A 16,164-nucleotide genomic window follows, 5' to 3' on the forward strand; every position below is an offset into this window, starting at 1 on the left:
ACTTCATCTACCATCCAAAGATGCTCCCTTCCCAGGCCTATGCCAACATTTCCTTCTTCCAGCCACCTGCTTTCCTGATGATTGGCATCCCAGGGTTAGAGGCTGTTCATGGCTGGATCTCCATCCCCTTCTCCTCCATGTACTCTGTGGCCCTCACTGGAAACTGCCTGATCCTTCTGGCTGTGAGGAGGACCCCCAGCCTGCACCAGCCCATGTACTACTTCCTGTCCATGCTGGCTCTCACCGACATGGGCCTCACCTTGTCCACACTGCCCACCACCCTGGCTGTGCTCTGGTTTGATCACAGGCTTATCAGCTTCAATGCCTGCCTGGTCCAGATGTTCTTCCTCCACTCCTTCTCTGTGGTGGAGTCATCGGTGCTCCTGGCCATGTCATTTGACAGTTTTGTGGCCATCTCCAACCCTCTGCGCTATGCTGCTGTCCTCACTAATAATGTCATCATCAGGATTGGGCTGGCCATTGTGGCTCGAGCCACCGTGTCTCTCTTCCCGGTGCCCTTTCTGCTTAAACATCTGAACTTCTGCCCTAACAAGGTCCTCTTGTCCCACTCCTTCTGTTTCCACCCTGATGTGATGAGAAGAGCCTGTGCCGACATCACTGTCAATATACGCTATGGACTGTATGTGGTTGTGTCTACCGGGGGCATAGACTCTCTGCTCATCATCCTGTCCTATGCCCTTATCCTGCGTACAGTCCTGGGATTGGCCTCTCCCCGGGAGCGCCTCCGGGCCCTCAATACCTGTGTGTCCCACATTCTAGCTGTGTTTGTCTTCTTCATCCCAGTCATCACCATGTCCATGATACACCGTTTTGGAAGGCACCTGCCTCACATTTTACATGCCCTGATTGCCTACGTGTACCTGGTCATACCCCCTGTGCTCAACCCCATCATCTACAGTGTCAAATCCAAGCCCATCAGGGGGGCCATGACCAGGGTGCTGAGGGGGCAAAGCCAAGGTTGATGGAGCCATGAAATAATAAGATAGTCTGAGTATCATAAAAGGGATTATTGTAGCTTCACAAAAACCTGCTAGACTCAGAGTAAATGCTGAAAATTCTTACTCCTTGCTGGGAAAGTGGGAAGACTTCAGGCGCATTCATGTTATAAACTGACATTCAGCTTTTACTTTGCACTGGAGCAGTACTGAAGATTAAAGACAGGGAAATATATTAAACATGGTCCTTTCTTTTCAGAAAGGCATTATGCCAGGCAAAATGCTTGTGAATGAGCAAGTAGAATATAGACTAGTTAGTGCCATATAAATCATGGCAGGAGATTGCTAGGGACTGCAATAAAAACCTGAAGCAAAATTCATTCTGAAGTCTAACTCTAGATTTCACTCTTGCCCAAATACTCACCAAAGTCTGACACTTGTACAGACAACCCAGCTTATAGCAGAAAAGGAACAATGTAGAGTTGTTGATGGTCCACACAGACCCCTTCACCAAACCAGTTCACCCATCTCTCATCTGGGGTGGGTGTTGGATGCTAAGGGATCACAAATCTGTCCTTTCTCCTGAGAATTGACCTTGGTCAAATAAAAGACATCTCACCAGGAAACTATACTATCTTACTCTCTAGGAGCATCTAGGGGAAATGGCTGCTTATATGGGGGTGCAAAAACCCAGGCCCATTGCCTCCAACTCTGTGATTTGATCTTTGCTTCAAAGCTTCTTGGGAAGCCAGCTGAAGCTGGGCTGTAGCTGAAACCACAGCCTTGCCTAACTTACTTTCCCCTCCTTATCCTACTTCCCACACTCCTCTTGTCATGACAGCACTCCCTCAATATGTATGAACAAGAATGGCCATCTCAGGCTCTACTTCTAGGGGACTTAGTCTAAAAGGGTGAGACTGGCACAGTTAGAAGACTAACCCGAGAGATGATGGTATTGGAAGTGCTGGAAGAATAACTAATCCTTGGGCAGAGGCCAAGTGTCCCTGTATCTAGCTACACAAGTAATGGCTGTAAGAAAAGACTGCTAAGGGAGGAAATGCCAGACTTGAGTTATCTCAGATTATAACCCTCTGTTGAAGCAATTAGAAAGATAACTATCTTCATCTTAATCTCTCTTTTACCCATAAACAAAGATTAATGTGCTCCTGCTACTCATTAGGTCACATACATTGTTGTATTTAGATTTGCACGCAAATATGTGAAATATGTTCAGCTATAATTGGGGAACTATCTCTTTTTCCCATAGTGGAAATCATGCCACTTACTTTTAGGGTATATTTAAGATAGTTTTATCTTGGGGAAAATAAGTGTAGATTACATTCTTAAAATCTGGTACTTGAATGCTAAGGTAAGCGGTTCCTGCATGGATTATCAGAGAGCAGCTGAGTATGTGGTGAATTGGTGACTAGCTTCAGGGGTGGCTTAGATCATTTGTTGAGTTCAGATGTGCCAATCATCTCTGTCCACACTGCCCACCACCCTAACTGTGCTCTGGTTTGACCACAGCCTTATCAGCATCAATGCCTGCCTAGTCTAGATGTTCTTCCTCCATTCCATCTCTGTGGTGGAGTCATCAGTGCTCTAGGCCATGTCATTGACTGCTTTGTGGCCATCTCCAAACCCTGTGCTATGCTGCTGTCCTCACAAATAATGTCATCATCAAGATTGGGCTGGCCACTGTGGCTCGAGCCACTGTGTCTCTCTTCCCAGTGCCCTTTCTGCTTAAACATCTGAACTTCTGCCCTATGAAGATCCTCTTGTCCCACTCCTTCTGTTTCCACCCTGATGTGGTGAGAACAGCCTGTGCTGACATCACCATAAACATAATTTATGGGTTCTATGTGGCTTAATCTATCATGGGTTTAGAATTTCTACTCATTGTTCTTTCCTAGACCCTCCTCCTGGGTACAGCCCTGGGGCTGGTCTCTCCCCCGGAGTGACTTCAGGTGCTTAACACTGAGTCTCCAATATCTTGACTGTCTTTGTTTTCTTAATCCCAGTCATCAACATGTCCATGATCCATTGTTTTGGGAGGTACCTCCCTCACATTATACATGCCCTGGCTGTGTCCCTGGTCTTATACCCAGTGCTCAATCTCATCACCTACAGTGTCAAATCCAAGCCTGCCTGGGGGGCCATGATCAGGGGAAAAGCTGGAACTGATGATGTATGTAGGTTTGGGGACCTTGAAAAGAGGTTGTTAACCTAAAAAATCAATTCCTAGATATATCAAGTCCTAAAAAGAGCTTTGGTATGTACACCAGGGGACAGAGTGTACATAATGCTTAGAGGCTGTTTTCATTTTTTACTCCTTCAATTATTTCACATGTATTTTCTCAATACCCTCTTGATTTCCTCTCGAATTAAATGAAAATAATTTAGTACCTAGCTTACAGTATTTTGGTAAGGATAATATATGCAGTGCTATGTTGTAAATGCCAATAAAGAAAATTTATTCTTATTAGTATAATAATCGATCATTCATTCATCAGGGACACCAAGGATTGCTAGAAAACAGCAGAAGTTAGGAAGAGGCAAGGAAGAATTCCCTCTTTGAAACTTCAGAGAGTGCAGGGCCCCACTGACACCTTGACTTCAGACTTGCAGCCTTCAGAAGAGTGAAAAAATGAGTCTGTAGTGGAAAGCAGGTCTCAGGCAAGTAAAACTTGTTTTACTATTTGCTAACAGAGTTAGATGTGATCCCAGACATGTGTTGGCTATGGTGGAGCATGTTGCAATCTGAGGGGAAGGTAGGATCATAAAGGAGTCCATGTACATTTATGCAGCACTCACTATCTTCTGAGACTTCAAAATATTCACAAACAAAAGGAAACCAAGGGAGTATGTGAACAAGAAACCTGCTCTTCAAGAAATATTAAAGGGAGTTCTGCAGGAGGAAAGAACAAAACAGGAGAGACAGAGTTGGAGGAGAGTGTAAGAACAACTAAAAACATAAAAAGAGAAATAAAACTATGTATGACATACACAAATCCAAAGAAAATATGGCTAATGTTAGTAATTCCTTGAGAGTAATAACACTGAATGTTCATGGATTAAGCTCACCAGTCAAGAGACGCAGATTGGCAGAATGGTTAAGGAAATATGACCCATCTATATGCTTTCTACAGGAAAACCACCATAGACCCAGGGATTCAAGAATGTTGAAAGTGAATGGCTGGAAAACAATCTTATAAGCAAACAGTAACCAAAAAAAAAAAAAAAAAAGGTATGAGTAGCTATATTAACATCAGAAAAAAATGCAAAATTCTTGTGAGAGAGAAAAATGAACACTATACATTAGTAAGAGTGGTAATCTTCCAAGAAGAAAGACAATCATAAACATTTATGCATCTAACCAGCATGCCTCAAAATATGTGAGGCAAACAGTGGAAAAACTAAGTGGAGGAATAGAGGCCTCTACAATTATAGTGGGGGATTTTAATCCACCGTCATTGCTGTTAGACAGAACATCTCAACAGAAAATCAATGAAGAATTGAAGACATTGAATAATATATTCAAGGATCTGGACCTAATACACATATACAGAACACTACCCCAAATACAGCAGGGTATACATTCTTCTCAAGTGCACATGGACCATTCTCCAAGATAGCCCACATGCTACTCACAGAGAAAATCTCCATAAATTCAGAAAGATTGAAATCATACAAAATAATTTCTCTGACACAGTGAATGAAGCTGGGTATCTTCAAGGTCCAGAGAACCAGATAAGGCACCAAGATAATGGAAGTTAAGCAACACATTCTTAGACAAACAGTGGGTCAAAGAGGAAATCTCAAAAGAAATCAGCAAACAACTTGAAAAAAAAAAAGAAAATGACAATACAACATATCAAAACTTACGAGACGCAGCAAAAGCTATACTGAGGGAAATTAATAGTCATAAATTCATATATTAAAAAAGAAGAAGAGCTAAAATTGAAGAAGTAACTGTGTACTTGGAGAAACTGGTAAAAAGACACCAAACTACCTCCAAAAGGAGAAGAAAGAAAGAAATAACAAAGATCAGAGCAGAACTAAATGAACTAGAAAAAAGAAAGCACTAAAAAAAATAAGCAAAACCAAGAGCTGGTTCTTTGAGAAGATCAATAAAATTGACAAATGCTTGCTAGACCAAAAGGGAAAGAGAGAGACAAGATGCAAATACACAAAATAAGAAATGAGGAAGGGGATAACACCAGTGGCCCCACAGAAATAAAGAGTATCACAAGAGGATACTTTGAAAAACTATAAGACAAGATCAATTTAGAGGAAATGGACAAATTCTAAGAAACACATCAGCAGCTTACATTGATGAAAAAAGAAATTGATGATCTCTACAGACCAAGACCAATCACAAGTAAAGAGATAGAATCATTCATTGAAAACATCCCAAAAAATAAGAGCCCAGGAGCAGATGGCTTCACAGGTGGTTTTACCAAACAATCTGAAAGGAAATAATACCTATCTTGCTTAAATTCTTCCAAAAATGTGAAGTACAAGGAACTTTGCTTAACTCCTTCTATGATGCCAACATTACCCTATTACCAAAGCCAAACAATAACAACACAAGAAATGAAAATTTCAGACCAAACTCTCTAATAAACTTAGACCCTAAAATTCTCAAGAAAATACTTGATAATCGTATTCAACAACACATAAAAAAAATTATACATCATGACCAAGTGGGTTTCTTCCCTAGTATGCAGGGATGGTTTAACATAAGAAAATCAATCAATGTAATACACCACATAAACAGATCGAAAGAAAAAAATCACATGATCATATCTATAGATACAGAAAAAGCATTTGACAAAATATAGCACCCTTTCCCAAGATAAACACTGCAAAAGAAGGGAATATGAGGAAACTTCCTGAACATGATAAAGAGTATATATGAAAAACCCACAGCTAACATCATATACAATGGTGGAATCCTAAAAACTTTCTGCCTAATATCAGGAAAAGACAAGGATGCCCATTATCACCTGTCCTATTTAACATTGTGTTATAAGTACTTTTTCAACCACTGATTCAAGAAACAGATATAAAAACATCCAAATTAGAAATGAAGAAGTCAAAATTTCACTATTTGCAGATGACATGATCCTATATATAGAAAGCCCTGAGAAACCCATAACAAAGCTTTAGAACTTATAAATGAGTTCAGTAAAGTTGCAGTTATAAGATTAATGTGCAAAAATCAGTAGCATTTCTGTACACCAATAATGAGCAATCTGAGGAGGAAATCAAGAAAAAAAAACCACATATTATCATAAATTTAAAAAACCAAATATCTAGAACAAGTTTAACTCAAGATATAAAAGACTTGTACACAGAAAAATACTTAGTACTGTTAAAGGAAATAAAAGAAGACTCAAATAAATGGAAGTATATTCCCTGTTCATGGATAAGAAGACTTAATCTCATTAAGATAGCTGTCCTACAGTAATGGATCTACAGATTTAATGAAATCCCAATAAAAACCAACAGAGCATTTTTTAGTGAGCTTGAAACACTATGTAATTTATTTGGAAGGGAAAAAGACTCAGAATAGCCAAAGACATAATGAAAAAGAAAAAATGATATTGCAGGAATAACACTACCTGAATTCAAAACATACCACAAAGCTGTAGTGTTCAAAGCGGAATTGTATTGGCACAAGGATAGACATACTGATCAATGAAACCAAATTGAGAGTTCTAATACAGAAGAGTCAATACAGTCATCTGATATTTGACAAGGCTGCCAAGTATACTGAACTTGGGGAGGTTGACACCTTCAACAAATGGTGCTTGGAGAACTGAATATCCTTATTAAAAGAATGAGAGAGGAATACCATCTCACACTTTACACAAAAATCAACTCAAGATAGATCAAAGACCTAAATATAAGAGCCAAGACCATAAAGACCTTGGAAGAAAATGTAAGGAAGCATCTACAGGACCTTGTAATAGGAAATAATTTCATGAACTTCATACCCAAAGCATGAGCAGTGAAAGAAAAAATAGATAAATGGGACTTCTTCATAAATAAACCTTTTCCATCTCAAAGGAGTTTATCAAGAAAGTGAAAAGACAGTCCACCAGTGGGAGAAAATATTTGGTAACCATATATCTAGTATACTGCATAAATAAAGAAATCCTATATCTCAAAAAGGAAGGAAAAAAACCCATTTAAAAAAATGAGCAAGAGATTTGAACAGGTGCTTCTCTAAAGTAGAAACACAAATGGCTAAAAAGCACATGAAAAGATGCTCAACATCACCAGCATGTTGCTCAAATGTGGCCACTCTCTAAGCCAAACTCAGCATATAAAACTGCATTATGTTCCCCCTAGCAAGGGACATGGTTCCCAGGTATGAGCCTCTGAGAGTTTGCAACCAAGCACCAGTTGGTAATGTAACTAGAAAAAAAGACCTTGAATAAAAGAGGAAAACGGTAAAGACAAAAGAGTTTATATGTCTAAGAGACTTCAAAATGAGTAGGGCGGTCATCAGAGGTGTCACACTTTGGCATGTCTCAGCACAATCTCAGAGAGAGCCAAAGTAGATACAACCCAAGGTAGTAGTGCTCCTGAGGGCTACAGAGAGACACATGTCCTATTTCATGGCACATGGCTCAGGAGTTCAGTGTCTTGCCAGTGGGCCTACTTTGGAATTTGTGCTCCTGTGTGTGATGGAGTTGGACTCAGATGTGACTTCTCTAAACATGCCTCTTCTGTCGATTTATTGACATGTGGTTGGTACTGAGGTTGGTGTATGCTCAAGAGACTTGAATCTATGGACTATCCATGTGCCTGCTGGGCCCTGAGCCTCAGCAGAGTTGCAACACTTACTCTCTGGTCCTTTGGACTTACCCAGGTCAGCTAGCAAGGAGGTGAGGATGATCAACCACCACACCAAGGAAGGAAAGACTCTACAACTGCAAGCTAGAGAATCCCACCCATCTGCCATGTTGGATCTAAACCCCTCTCAATTTAGTGGTGGAGTCTTTTTGCCATCCCAGGCTCCTCAGGATGGAGGAATAAAATATGGATTAGAGTGGACTTACTGGTATTCTACTATAGAATTATTGTGATTCTAGCAATGGAAGAAATTATATCATTGAAGTGGTGGCAGTGGCCATGGGAGTTGCTTTAGGCAGAGAGAGGGAAAAAGTCATGTGATACAGGGGCATTTTTGGGACTTGGAGTTGTCCTGTATGATATCACATGGGCAGATACAGGACATTATGTACCCTACCCACTGAATGGTCTGAGAGAGAATGTAAACATGAACTATAACCCATGCTGTGTAGCAGTGCTCCAAAATGTATTCATCAAATGCAGTGCAAGTGCCACACTAATGAAAGAACTTTTTGCTGTAGGAGGAGTGGGGAGTTTGGGGAGTGAGGTATATTAGAATCTCATAATTTTAATGTAACATTTTGTGCGATCTATGAGTCTTTAAAAAAAGACAATTAAAAAGTATGCTAAGAAATCATTATTGAAAAAAGCCAATTGATTTTTGATAAAGGAGTAAAATCAATGTTTGGAGGAAAGGGACTTTTCAACAAATGGTGTTGAAGGATTTGGATATTTATATGCATAAAATGAACATTTCCCTAAACCTCACACCTAATAAAAAATTAACTCAAAGTAAATTACTAACCTAAATGTAAATTACAAAACTATAAAACTTAAAGAAAAACAGGAAACAATCTTCAGAATCTAGGGCTAAGCAAAGAGTTTTTAGACTTGACACAAAAAACATGATCTGTAAAAGGAAAAATTATATTTGATTAAAATTTAAAACAGTTGCTCTGTGAAATACCTTATTAAGACAATGAAAAGGGTTCTTATAAAGCCAGGGAAAATATTTGCAAAGGGACTAGTATCTGCAACATATAAAAAACTCTCAAAACTTATCAAAAAAAATCAAAAATATAATTAGAAATAGGTAAAAGACATGAAGATCTGTTCCCTGAGAAAGATATACAAATGGCAAAAAAACACATGAAAAAATGTTCAACATTATTAGCCATTAAGAAATGTAAATTAAATCTACACTGAGATCTCACTACACACATATCAGAATGACTAAATTTAAATGTAGTGACAACACCAAGTGCTGGTAAAAAAGTGGAGACTAGATCATTCATGCATTGCCAGTAGAAATATAAAATGCTTCAGCCACACTGGAAAACAGTATAATAGTGTCTTAAAAAACTAAACATCCAAAACCACATGATTGACCATTTGTACTCCCGGGCATTTGTCCCAGAAAAATAAAGAGAGTTCTGTTCACACAAAAATGAGTACACAAATGTTTACAACAATTTTATTCATAATAGCCCAAAATGGAAAAACCCAAGTGTCCTTCAACAGGTGAATGATTACACACACTGTGGAACATCCTTGCAATGTGATACTGCTCAGCAATAAAAAAGAACCAGCTATTCATAAGTGCAACAACCTGGATGAACTTCCAGAGGAATTTTGCTAGGTATTAAAAAGCCAACTTCAAAAGAGATTGCATGCTGTAAAGTTATGATTTATGTAATCTTAGAGGTTTGCAATAATTAACAAGCTGTATCTCAGTTTCCCCTGATATGCATTGGGGAAAGGCTAACACCATCCCCCACAAGCCTACATGCCTAAGGGCACAGCACTTCCCCACAGGTTAAATAAAGAAACCACAGAGAGACAGGAGTAAAGGGAAATGGAAACCTTCCCTACCTACATATCAGAGGGAGATAAAATTCCTACAGAACAGAGAAACATCTGCTCCTGCAGCATTCCAAGAAACCATAACTCCCTAACCCACTATCTTCTAGTCACTATCAGTAAAAATTTTCACCTCTAGGGTTTCCTATTGGCCCCTGTACTTTACTCGGACCCTCAACCCCCTCCCATCAACTATCATTTCCCTGCCTAGGAAAGTTCTGTATAAATTCAAGTTTCCCCCTTCCAAGGGAGGGCTGAAGTCTGTTCTTCAGACTCCACTGTTGGGAGAGCTTCTCAATAAATTCTTTACTTATGGTCAGTCAGTCTCTGTGTCCCAGTAAGAGTCATATTTTCTCCAACATATGGTGCCGAAAGCCCAGGACTAGGGTCATGTTGAGACTGATTGACTAGTGAGGAATCTCCTCTCTGCCATGGTGAACACCTACCCAACACCAGACATCAAATCTTGGCTGGGTGAGTTAAAGATTTCTCCACCAGAGGATCCTGCTGTCTCTCTCTTTCCTTTTCCATTGTCCAGGACAACCCACTGGGAAAACCTAGCACTAGGTCAGGGTCCTGACCATTCCCCAAGGGCCACAGCAGGTAGTAGGCCTGCATCCTCATGGGAAGAAACCCCTTGGCTCCAGAAATGTCTGGCTCCAAGAGCGATTTCCCATTTCCTTGAAGATATCTGACTGATTCAGGGACACCTGTCTCACTCAGAATCTCCCCCATTCTAGAGGTCCTTATTCTCATTCCAGGCACCTAAAATGGGAAATTCAATTTTGGCCTCCCCAAAACCCACATCTCTGGACCGTCTCCTCATAACCTTAAAACTGTGTACCCAGAAGGAGACATCAGACCTAAAAACTCATTTTCTATTCAACCTCTGTGTGGCCGCAATACAAATTGGACAATGAAAATCAATGGCTGGGAAATGGCACTTTTGATTTCCAAGTTCCCCAAGACTTAGAGAACTTTATCTAGTGCCATGGCAGATGGCCAGAGATCCCTTACTTTCAGGCATTTTTCTATCTTCAAAATCACCCCTCCCCCTGCCAATCCTGTTCTTCCTACCAAATTCTTTTACACCAGAAACCTCCTCAGAAATCTTCCTCCTTGTCAACTCCACCCCCCAAAATTTCTGAAAACTCTGACTTTGATTCCTCAGGACACGCTCCTCCTGTGCCTCCTCCCTACAATCCTCCAGTGTTATCCCTGAACTCACCCTCCATCCCTTCTCTCCATCACCACTGCCCTTTAACCTTCCTTTCTCTCCTCTTTATACTCGCTCATGAGGACTACCTCCTCTTCCTTCTGCACCATGGCCCTCCACCTTTGCCAGCACTCAGGCTCCTAATTCCACACAGACACCAGCTCCTGTCTTGCCCCTCTGGGAAGTAGCAGGAGCTGAAGGAATAGACAGAGTACATGTTCCTTTCTCACTCTGAGATTTAAGCCAAATAGAGGACCAGTTAGGATCATTCTCTGAAAACCCTGCTACATACATCAAAGAATTTTAACACCTCACTCGCTCATATGGCCTCACATATCAGGACACATACGTTATCATTATCTCCTCCACAACTCCAGAAGAAAAAAACTGCATTTGGGCTGCAGCTATCGCTTTCACAGATTCCATGCATACTCAGGATCCCAATAGGCATCCGGCAGGTCTCACTGCAGTTCCCACCACTAATCCCTCCTCGGATTACCAACCAGACTCCGCTGACCTTGCTTGTATGACCCATTTCTAAAACTGCATAATAGAAGGCATGAAAAAGGCTGCTCTTAAGGCAATTAATTATGATAAAATTAAAGAAATCTCACAGAAACCTGATGAAAATCCAGCTGCCTTCATGAACAGATTAATTGAGTCTCTCCTTAAATACACTAATTCAGATCCTGACTCGGACTCTAGTTAACTATACTTACACACCCATTTCATTACCCAATCTTATCCCAATATTAGAAGAAAACTACAAAAGTTAGAAGATGGCCCTTAAACTCCTCAGAAAGACCTAATTAAAGCTGCCTTCATGGTCTTTAACAATAGAGAGGAGGAAGCCAAATTGGAAAAGCATAAGCGAGATCAGGTTAAAGCTTCCCTCCTTGGTGCTGCCCTCAAGATCTGTTCTCAAAAACCCCCTCCCACTTTCTCCCCTCAGTTACCACCCAGACCCTGTTTCAAATGTGGAAAGGAAGGGCACTGTGTACCTTTCTGCCCCAATCCAAGGCCCCCATCTACACCTTGCCTGGTGTGTCAACACAAGGATCATTGGAAGTTGGATTGTCCTGAAAACCCTGCTTCCAAGAAAGTTCCTCCAGCGCACCCTACAGATCTGGGGCCAAGATCTTCCTTTCCAAACCTTCTTGTACTGACAAAAGATGATTGACAGGTCCCAGGTTCAGAACAGCCCCACATCTCCATCAGTAAGCCTGAACCAAGGGTTATCATCAAGGTTGGAGGTAAGCCAATCTCCTTTTTAATTGACATGGGGACCACATGTTCAGTCCCCCTGGAACATTCAGGACCTTTATCTACTTCCTCTATCTCTATTGTGGGAGCTGACAACATCCCTTCTTCTCCTTTAATTACCAAACCACTCATATGCTCAATAGAAAATCATACATTTTCCTACCAATTCCTCATAATCCATACCTGCCCCTCCCCTCTTCTAAGTAACGATATGTCTAAACTTCACTCCTCCATTTCCTTTACACTCCTGTCCTCCCAAACCAACTTCCTTCTCCTGCTGTCTACCACACCTTTCCCCTCCCAGATCCCTGCTGACATTCCCCCTATACGACAAACAAAAGTTCAACCCCAGGTCTGGAATACCAGCTCCCCTTCAGCCACATCACAGCATCTCCCTGTGAAAATAGTCTTTTTAAAAACCCCTCATTTTTCACAAATATTCCTCAGTATCCCCTATTCATCACTGCCCAACAAGGCTTGAAACCTACCATTGACAAACTCTGTAATGCTGGCCTTCTTTGTCTAACTAACTCACCCTTCAATACTCCGATTCTAGCAGTAAAAAAAAAACAAGAAAGCTACCATCTTGTGCAAGACTTTAGAACTATTAATGAAGCCACACAGCCCATTGTTCCCCTGGTTCCTAACCCGTACAGTCTTCTGTCCCACACACCCCCTCAAACTACACACTACACTGTAATTGACCTCAAAGATTCCTTTTTCATGATTCCTCTAGATGAAACTTCCCAAGACTTTTTTGCCTTTACATGGACAGATCCTGAAAACTCTATAAATCCCCAACAATTAACATGGACAGTTCTTCCCTCGGGCTTTAGAGATAGTCCCCATATCTTTGGACAGACCCTACACCAAGATCTCTCTGATCTTCAACTCCCTCCAGGACCCTTCTCCAATATGTCAATGACATTCTCCTTTGTAGCCCCTCCTTACAAACCTCCATAACCATGCTATCACCCTGCTTAATTTTTTTTGGTAATAAAGGATATCATGTTTCCCCAAGCAAAGGACAATTTTTAAAATCTGGATTAATCTATCTAGGGGCTCCACCTTTCCCCCTCACATAAACTTCTAACTGCAGACCGGATCCAACTCATCAAAAACTATCTTCTTCCACAGACTAAAACAGACCTCTTTCTTTCCTAGGGGTTGTCAACTTTTTCCATCTCAGAATTCCAATCTTTGGACCTATCTAAATCCCTCTACCAAGCTGCTATTGACAACTTACATTGTAGTGGAGAAATTTGGATAGGCGCGGTTTCGAAGGACAGGACACTAGAATACTGAGAAGGAAGTTGGTTTATTTTGACCGGGTGGGCTTGGTGGACTTTTGTCCTAATAAAAACCGAGCCCCGAACAGCCTTTTACAGACCCTTTTATACAGAGAATATAGGATTAGGAAGACTAACAGTGATGGTAAACAGACTTTTGGTTAGGTTCTTCAGATCTTAGTATCAGATAGGTTATTTCCTCCCAGTGAGTTACATATTCTCCACATCCAAGCCAGTTTGGATTAGCATATCTTCCACATCGTTTGTAGGCAGCCCTGAATACACACTCAGTCTCACATCCCTTCTGAACATTCAAAGACTGTAGGGCCTATATTACTTATTTGACCATCTTGGAGACTAGGTACTCTTGGAAATAATTTTGTTTTTAATGCACAGGCTATATCATATTCCCCCCTTTGAGGCCGAGTTTAAGTTATTAAACTTCGGCATCACTATTGTCTGAGTCCCTCTGGACTGGCTGGTATGTATATAGAGCCATGAGATGGGCAGCTGTTTGCCTTTTTACTACACCATTTATTAGGGTGCGCATTCTGCTTATGATGAAAGGTAGGAGGCATGGAAGGATGGTGCATGCTCCTATGAAGAGGGCAACTATTCTCAATAGAAGCTTGAAATTGTTTACTATTGACTGCCAGCTTCCAAAGGGGTTATTTATATTCCAGCCATTCCAGGTTTGCACTGGGACATGAGCAATTTTTACTATATTGCTTGTGATTTCATCAATAACCTTTCCAGTGTTATCTAATTCAAGGCAGCAGTTAGAGAAATTGAATTTTCTATAAACTCTCTTTTCAGCTGCCAAGAGATAGTCTAGGGCAAGACGGTTTTGATAGATAGCATTCCTGAATTTAGTTTGCTCTTGGGCTAGTAAGTTCAGTGCATGGGCAGTTTCATTAGTTATTATTTCTACTACTGCTTGTAGGCAGATGATTCAGTTTAGTATATAGATAGGGGTTCGGTAACCCCACATGCCATCCTTTGCCCAAGTTGCTGGCCCATAGTATTGGATTATACGCTCAGGGGGCCATTCTTCACCTCTCCAGGTAATGACAGCCCTTTTTTCCTTTATGTTTTGATATACTGGCTGGCTTAGCTCTTTCCCTTCTGTTAGGGGAATGAGGAAGAAGGAGGGTTTTATTGTACTAAGCATACAAGTTCCACACCAGTTTTGTGGCAGTTCTTGGAATGCAACTTTTCTACAAATCTAGTACAAACCATTTGGGGCAGTAAAGGGGCCTTTTGCAGTGGAGTTTCACACTGTGATTAAATTGGGGAAAGTATGATTTATGAGAACGAGGTCTGATTCGTTCCATGTTCCCCAAGGTTCTGTTGTATTTGTGGTATAATTTTGGAATTTTCCCCCTGTACATGTTAGATTTCTAACAGCTATAGAGGAGCTTAGGCAGGCCTTTGAAGCACAATATTTTCTTATGACAGAAGTTTGTAAGGGCCACATACTATCTCGGGGGACAGCCGGGAGGCCAGTTGCATTATATGGTTGGCTGTAATTGTATTCCCTGGTTTCCCATGGCCATTGGTTTCCCATATTAGTACCGCCATATACATAACATGAGGAGACGTTTAAGGCTGCGCCCACCACTTCAGCCAGGCTTATAAAGAGGTTTGTTGCTGCTTGTGGGATGGAAAAGGGCTTTTCCATTTCTTCATAAAAGGAGTGGAACACAGAATGGGCTTTACTTGTGAGTGGGTATTCTCGATACCCAACCCAGATGTAGGCTTCTGGGTCTATTCCTTTACCTTTAATGCAGAGGCCCATTTGGACTCCTTCAGTCTGCCAGGATTCAGGTTTAAGGATGGTGAGATTTAAAGGGTTATATTGACCACGTGGACAGTTAGCTGGGGCCATACCCTTGGTGAGGATAGCTGTCTGTTTAGCTACGTTTGTTTTCCAGGTGGCCCAGGTGACACAAGACCAGTAAGGGCAGTAGTATGCACCTATGTATTTGCACCAAAAGCTCCCCCCTTGGGCTGCACTTCTCATCTCTGGAGCGCACATGTACTTATTGCTATGAGTATACTTCTGCTCCCAGCTGAGCCCTCCACAATCTGTGTTCCATGGTATCCCAGAGTCTATAATTTGACATGTGTCAAATAGGAGGGACACTTGCTCATTTTGACTTATGACTGGGGTGGAGGAAAGCAACTTCTTATTTTGATTAAGCACTCTTATTTCCCATTTATGGGAGACTGTTGGGGGTCTAGGATCATAGCAGGTTATTTGGCCAGATGCATTACAGACACTATAGGAGGTTCCCTGAAACTGACAGGTGGTTACCTGGCCCTTGCAGGTGTAATGACTATGATATATTAATGTGGTGTTGACATGGGCCCTTGTACGCACCTTTTGAATACATGGCTTACATTCTGTGGTGTCGACCTGCGACCAGGGGAGGTTTAGGGCTAGAAGTAGGAAAAACAGGCAAAGGGGCATTGCAACAGATTAAACTTGATTTTTAATCTTTGGCTGTGCGTAGACTAATCAGCTTCCAGGTGTGATTGGAGCAGAGCTCGGTGTTCCCTCCTCAATCTTTGGCTGTGCGTAGACCAGTTAGCTTCCGGGGTGTGACTGGAGCAGGGCTCGACGTTCCCTTTTTTCGCAGGATGAGTTTGGTTGGGCTGTGGGTATCTGGAACATAGGTCCAGGACTCTGAGGCAGCTTGCTTGACTCGGC

General features: G+C 41.3%; 1 protein-coding gene and 1 pseudogene across 1 annotated transcript; both read left to right on the forward strand.

Annotated features, from left to right (window-relative positions):
- Positions 1-20: 20 nt before the first annotated feature.
- Positions 21-983, forward strand: LOC101433539 (olfactory receptor 51I2-like). The gene has a single exon (XM_058306434.1). It carries the CDS (start codon positions 21-23, stop codon positions 981-983), a length of 963 nt encoding a protein of 320 aa, XP_058162417.1.
- Positions 984-2,421: 1,438 nt separating this feature from the next.
- On the forward strand, positions 2,422-3,186 carry LOC101417846 (olfactory receptor 51L1-like; annotated as a pseudogene).
- The last annotated feature ends 12,978 nt before the right edge of the window (positions 3,187-16,164 follow it).

Source organism: Dasypus novemcinctus, chromosome 10 (genome assembly GCF_030445035.2).
Source record: "Dasypus novemcinctus isolate mDasNov1 chromosome 10, mDasNov1.1.hap2, whole genome shotgun sequence".
Taxonomy (NCBI): domain Eukaryota; kingdom Metazoa; phylum Chordata; class Mammalia; order Cingulata; family Dasypodidae; genus Dasypus; species Dasypus novemcinctus.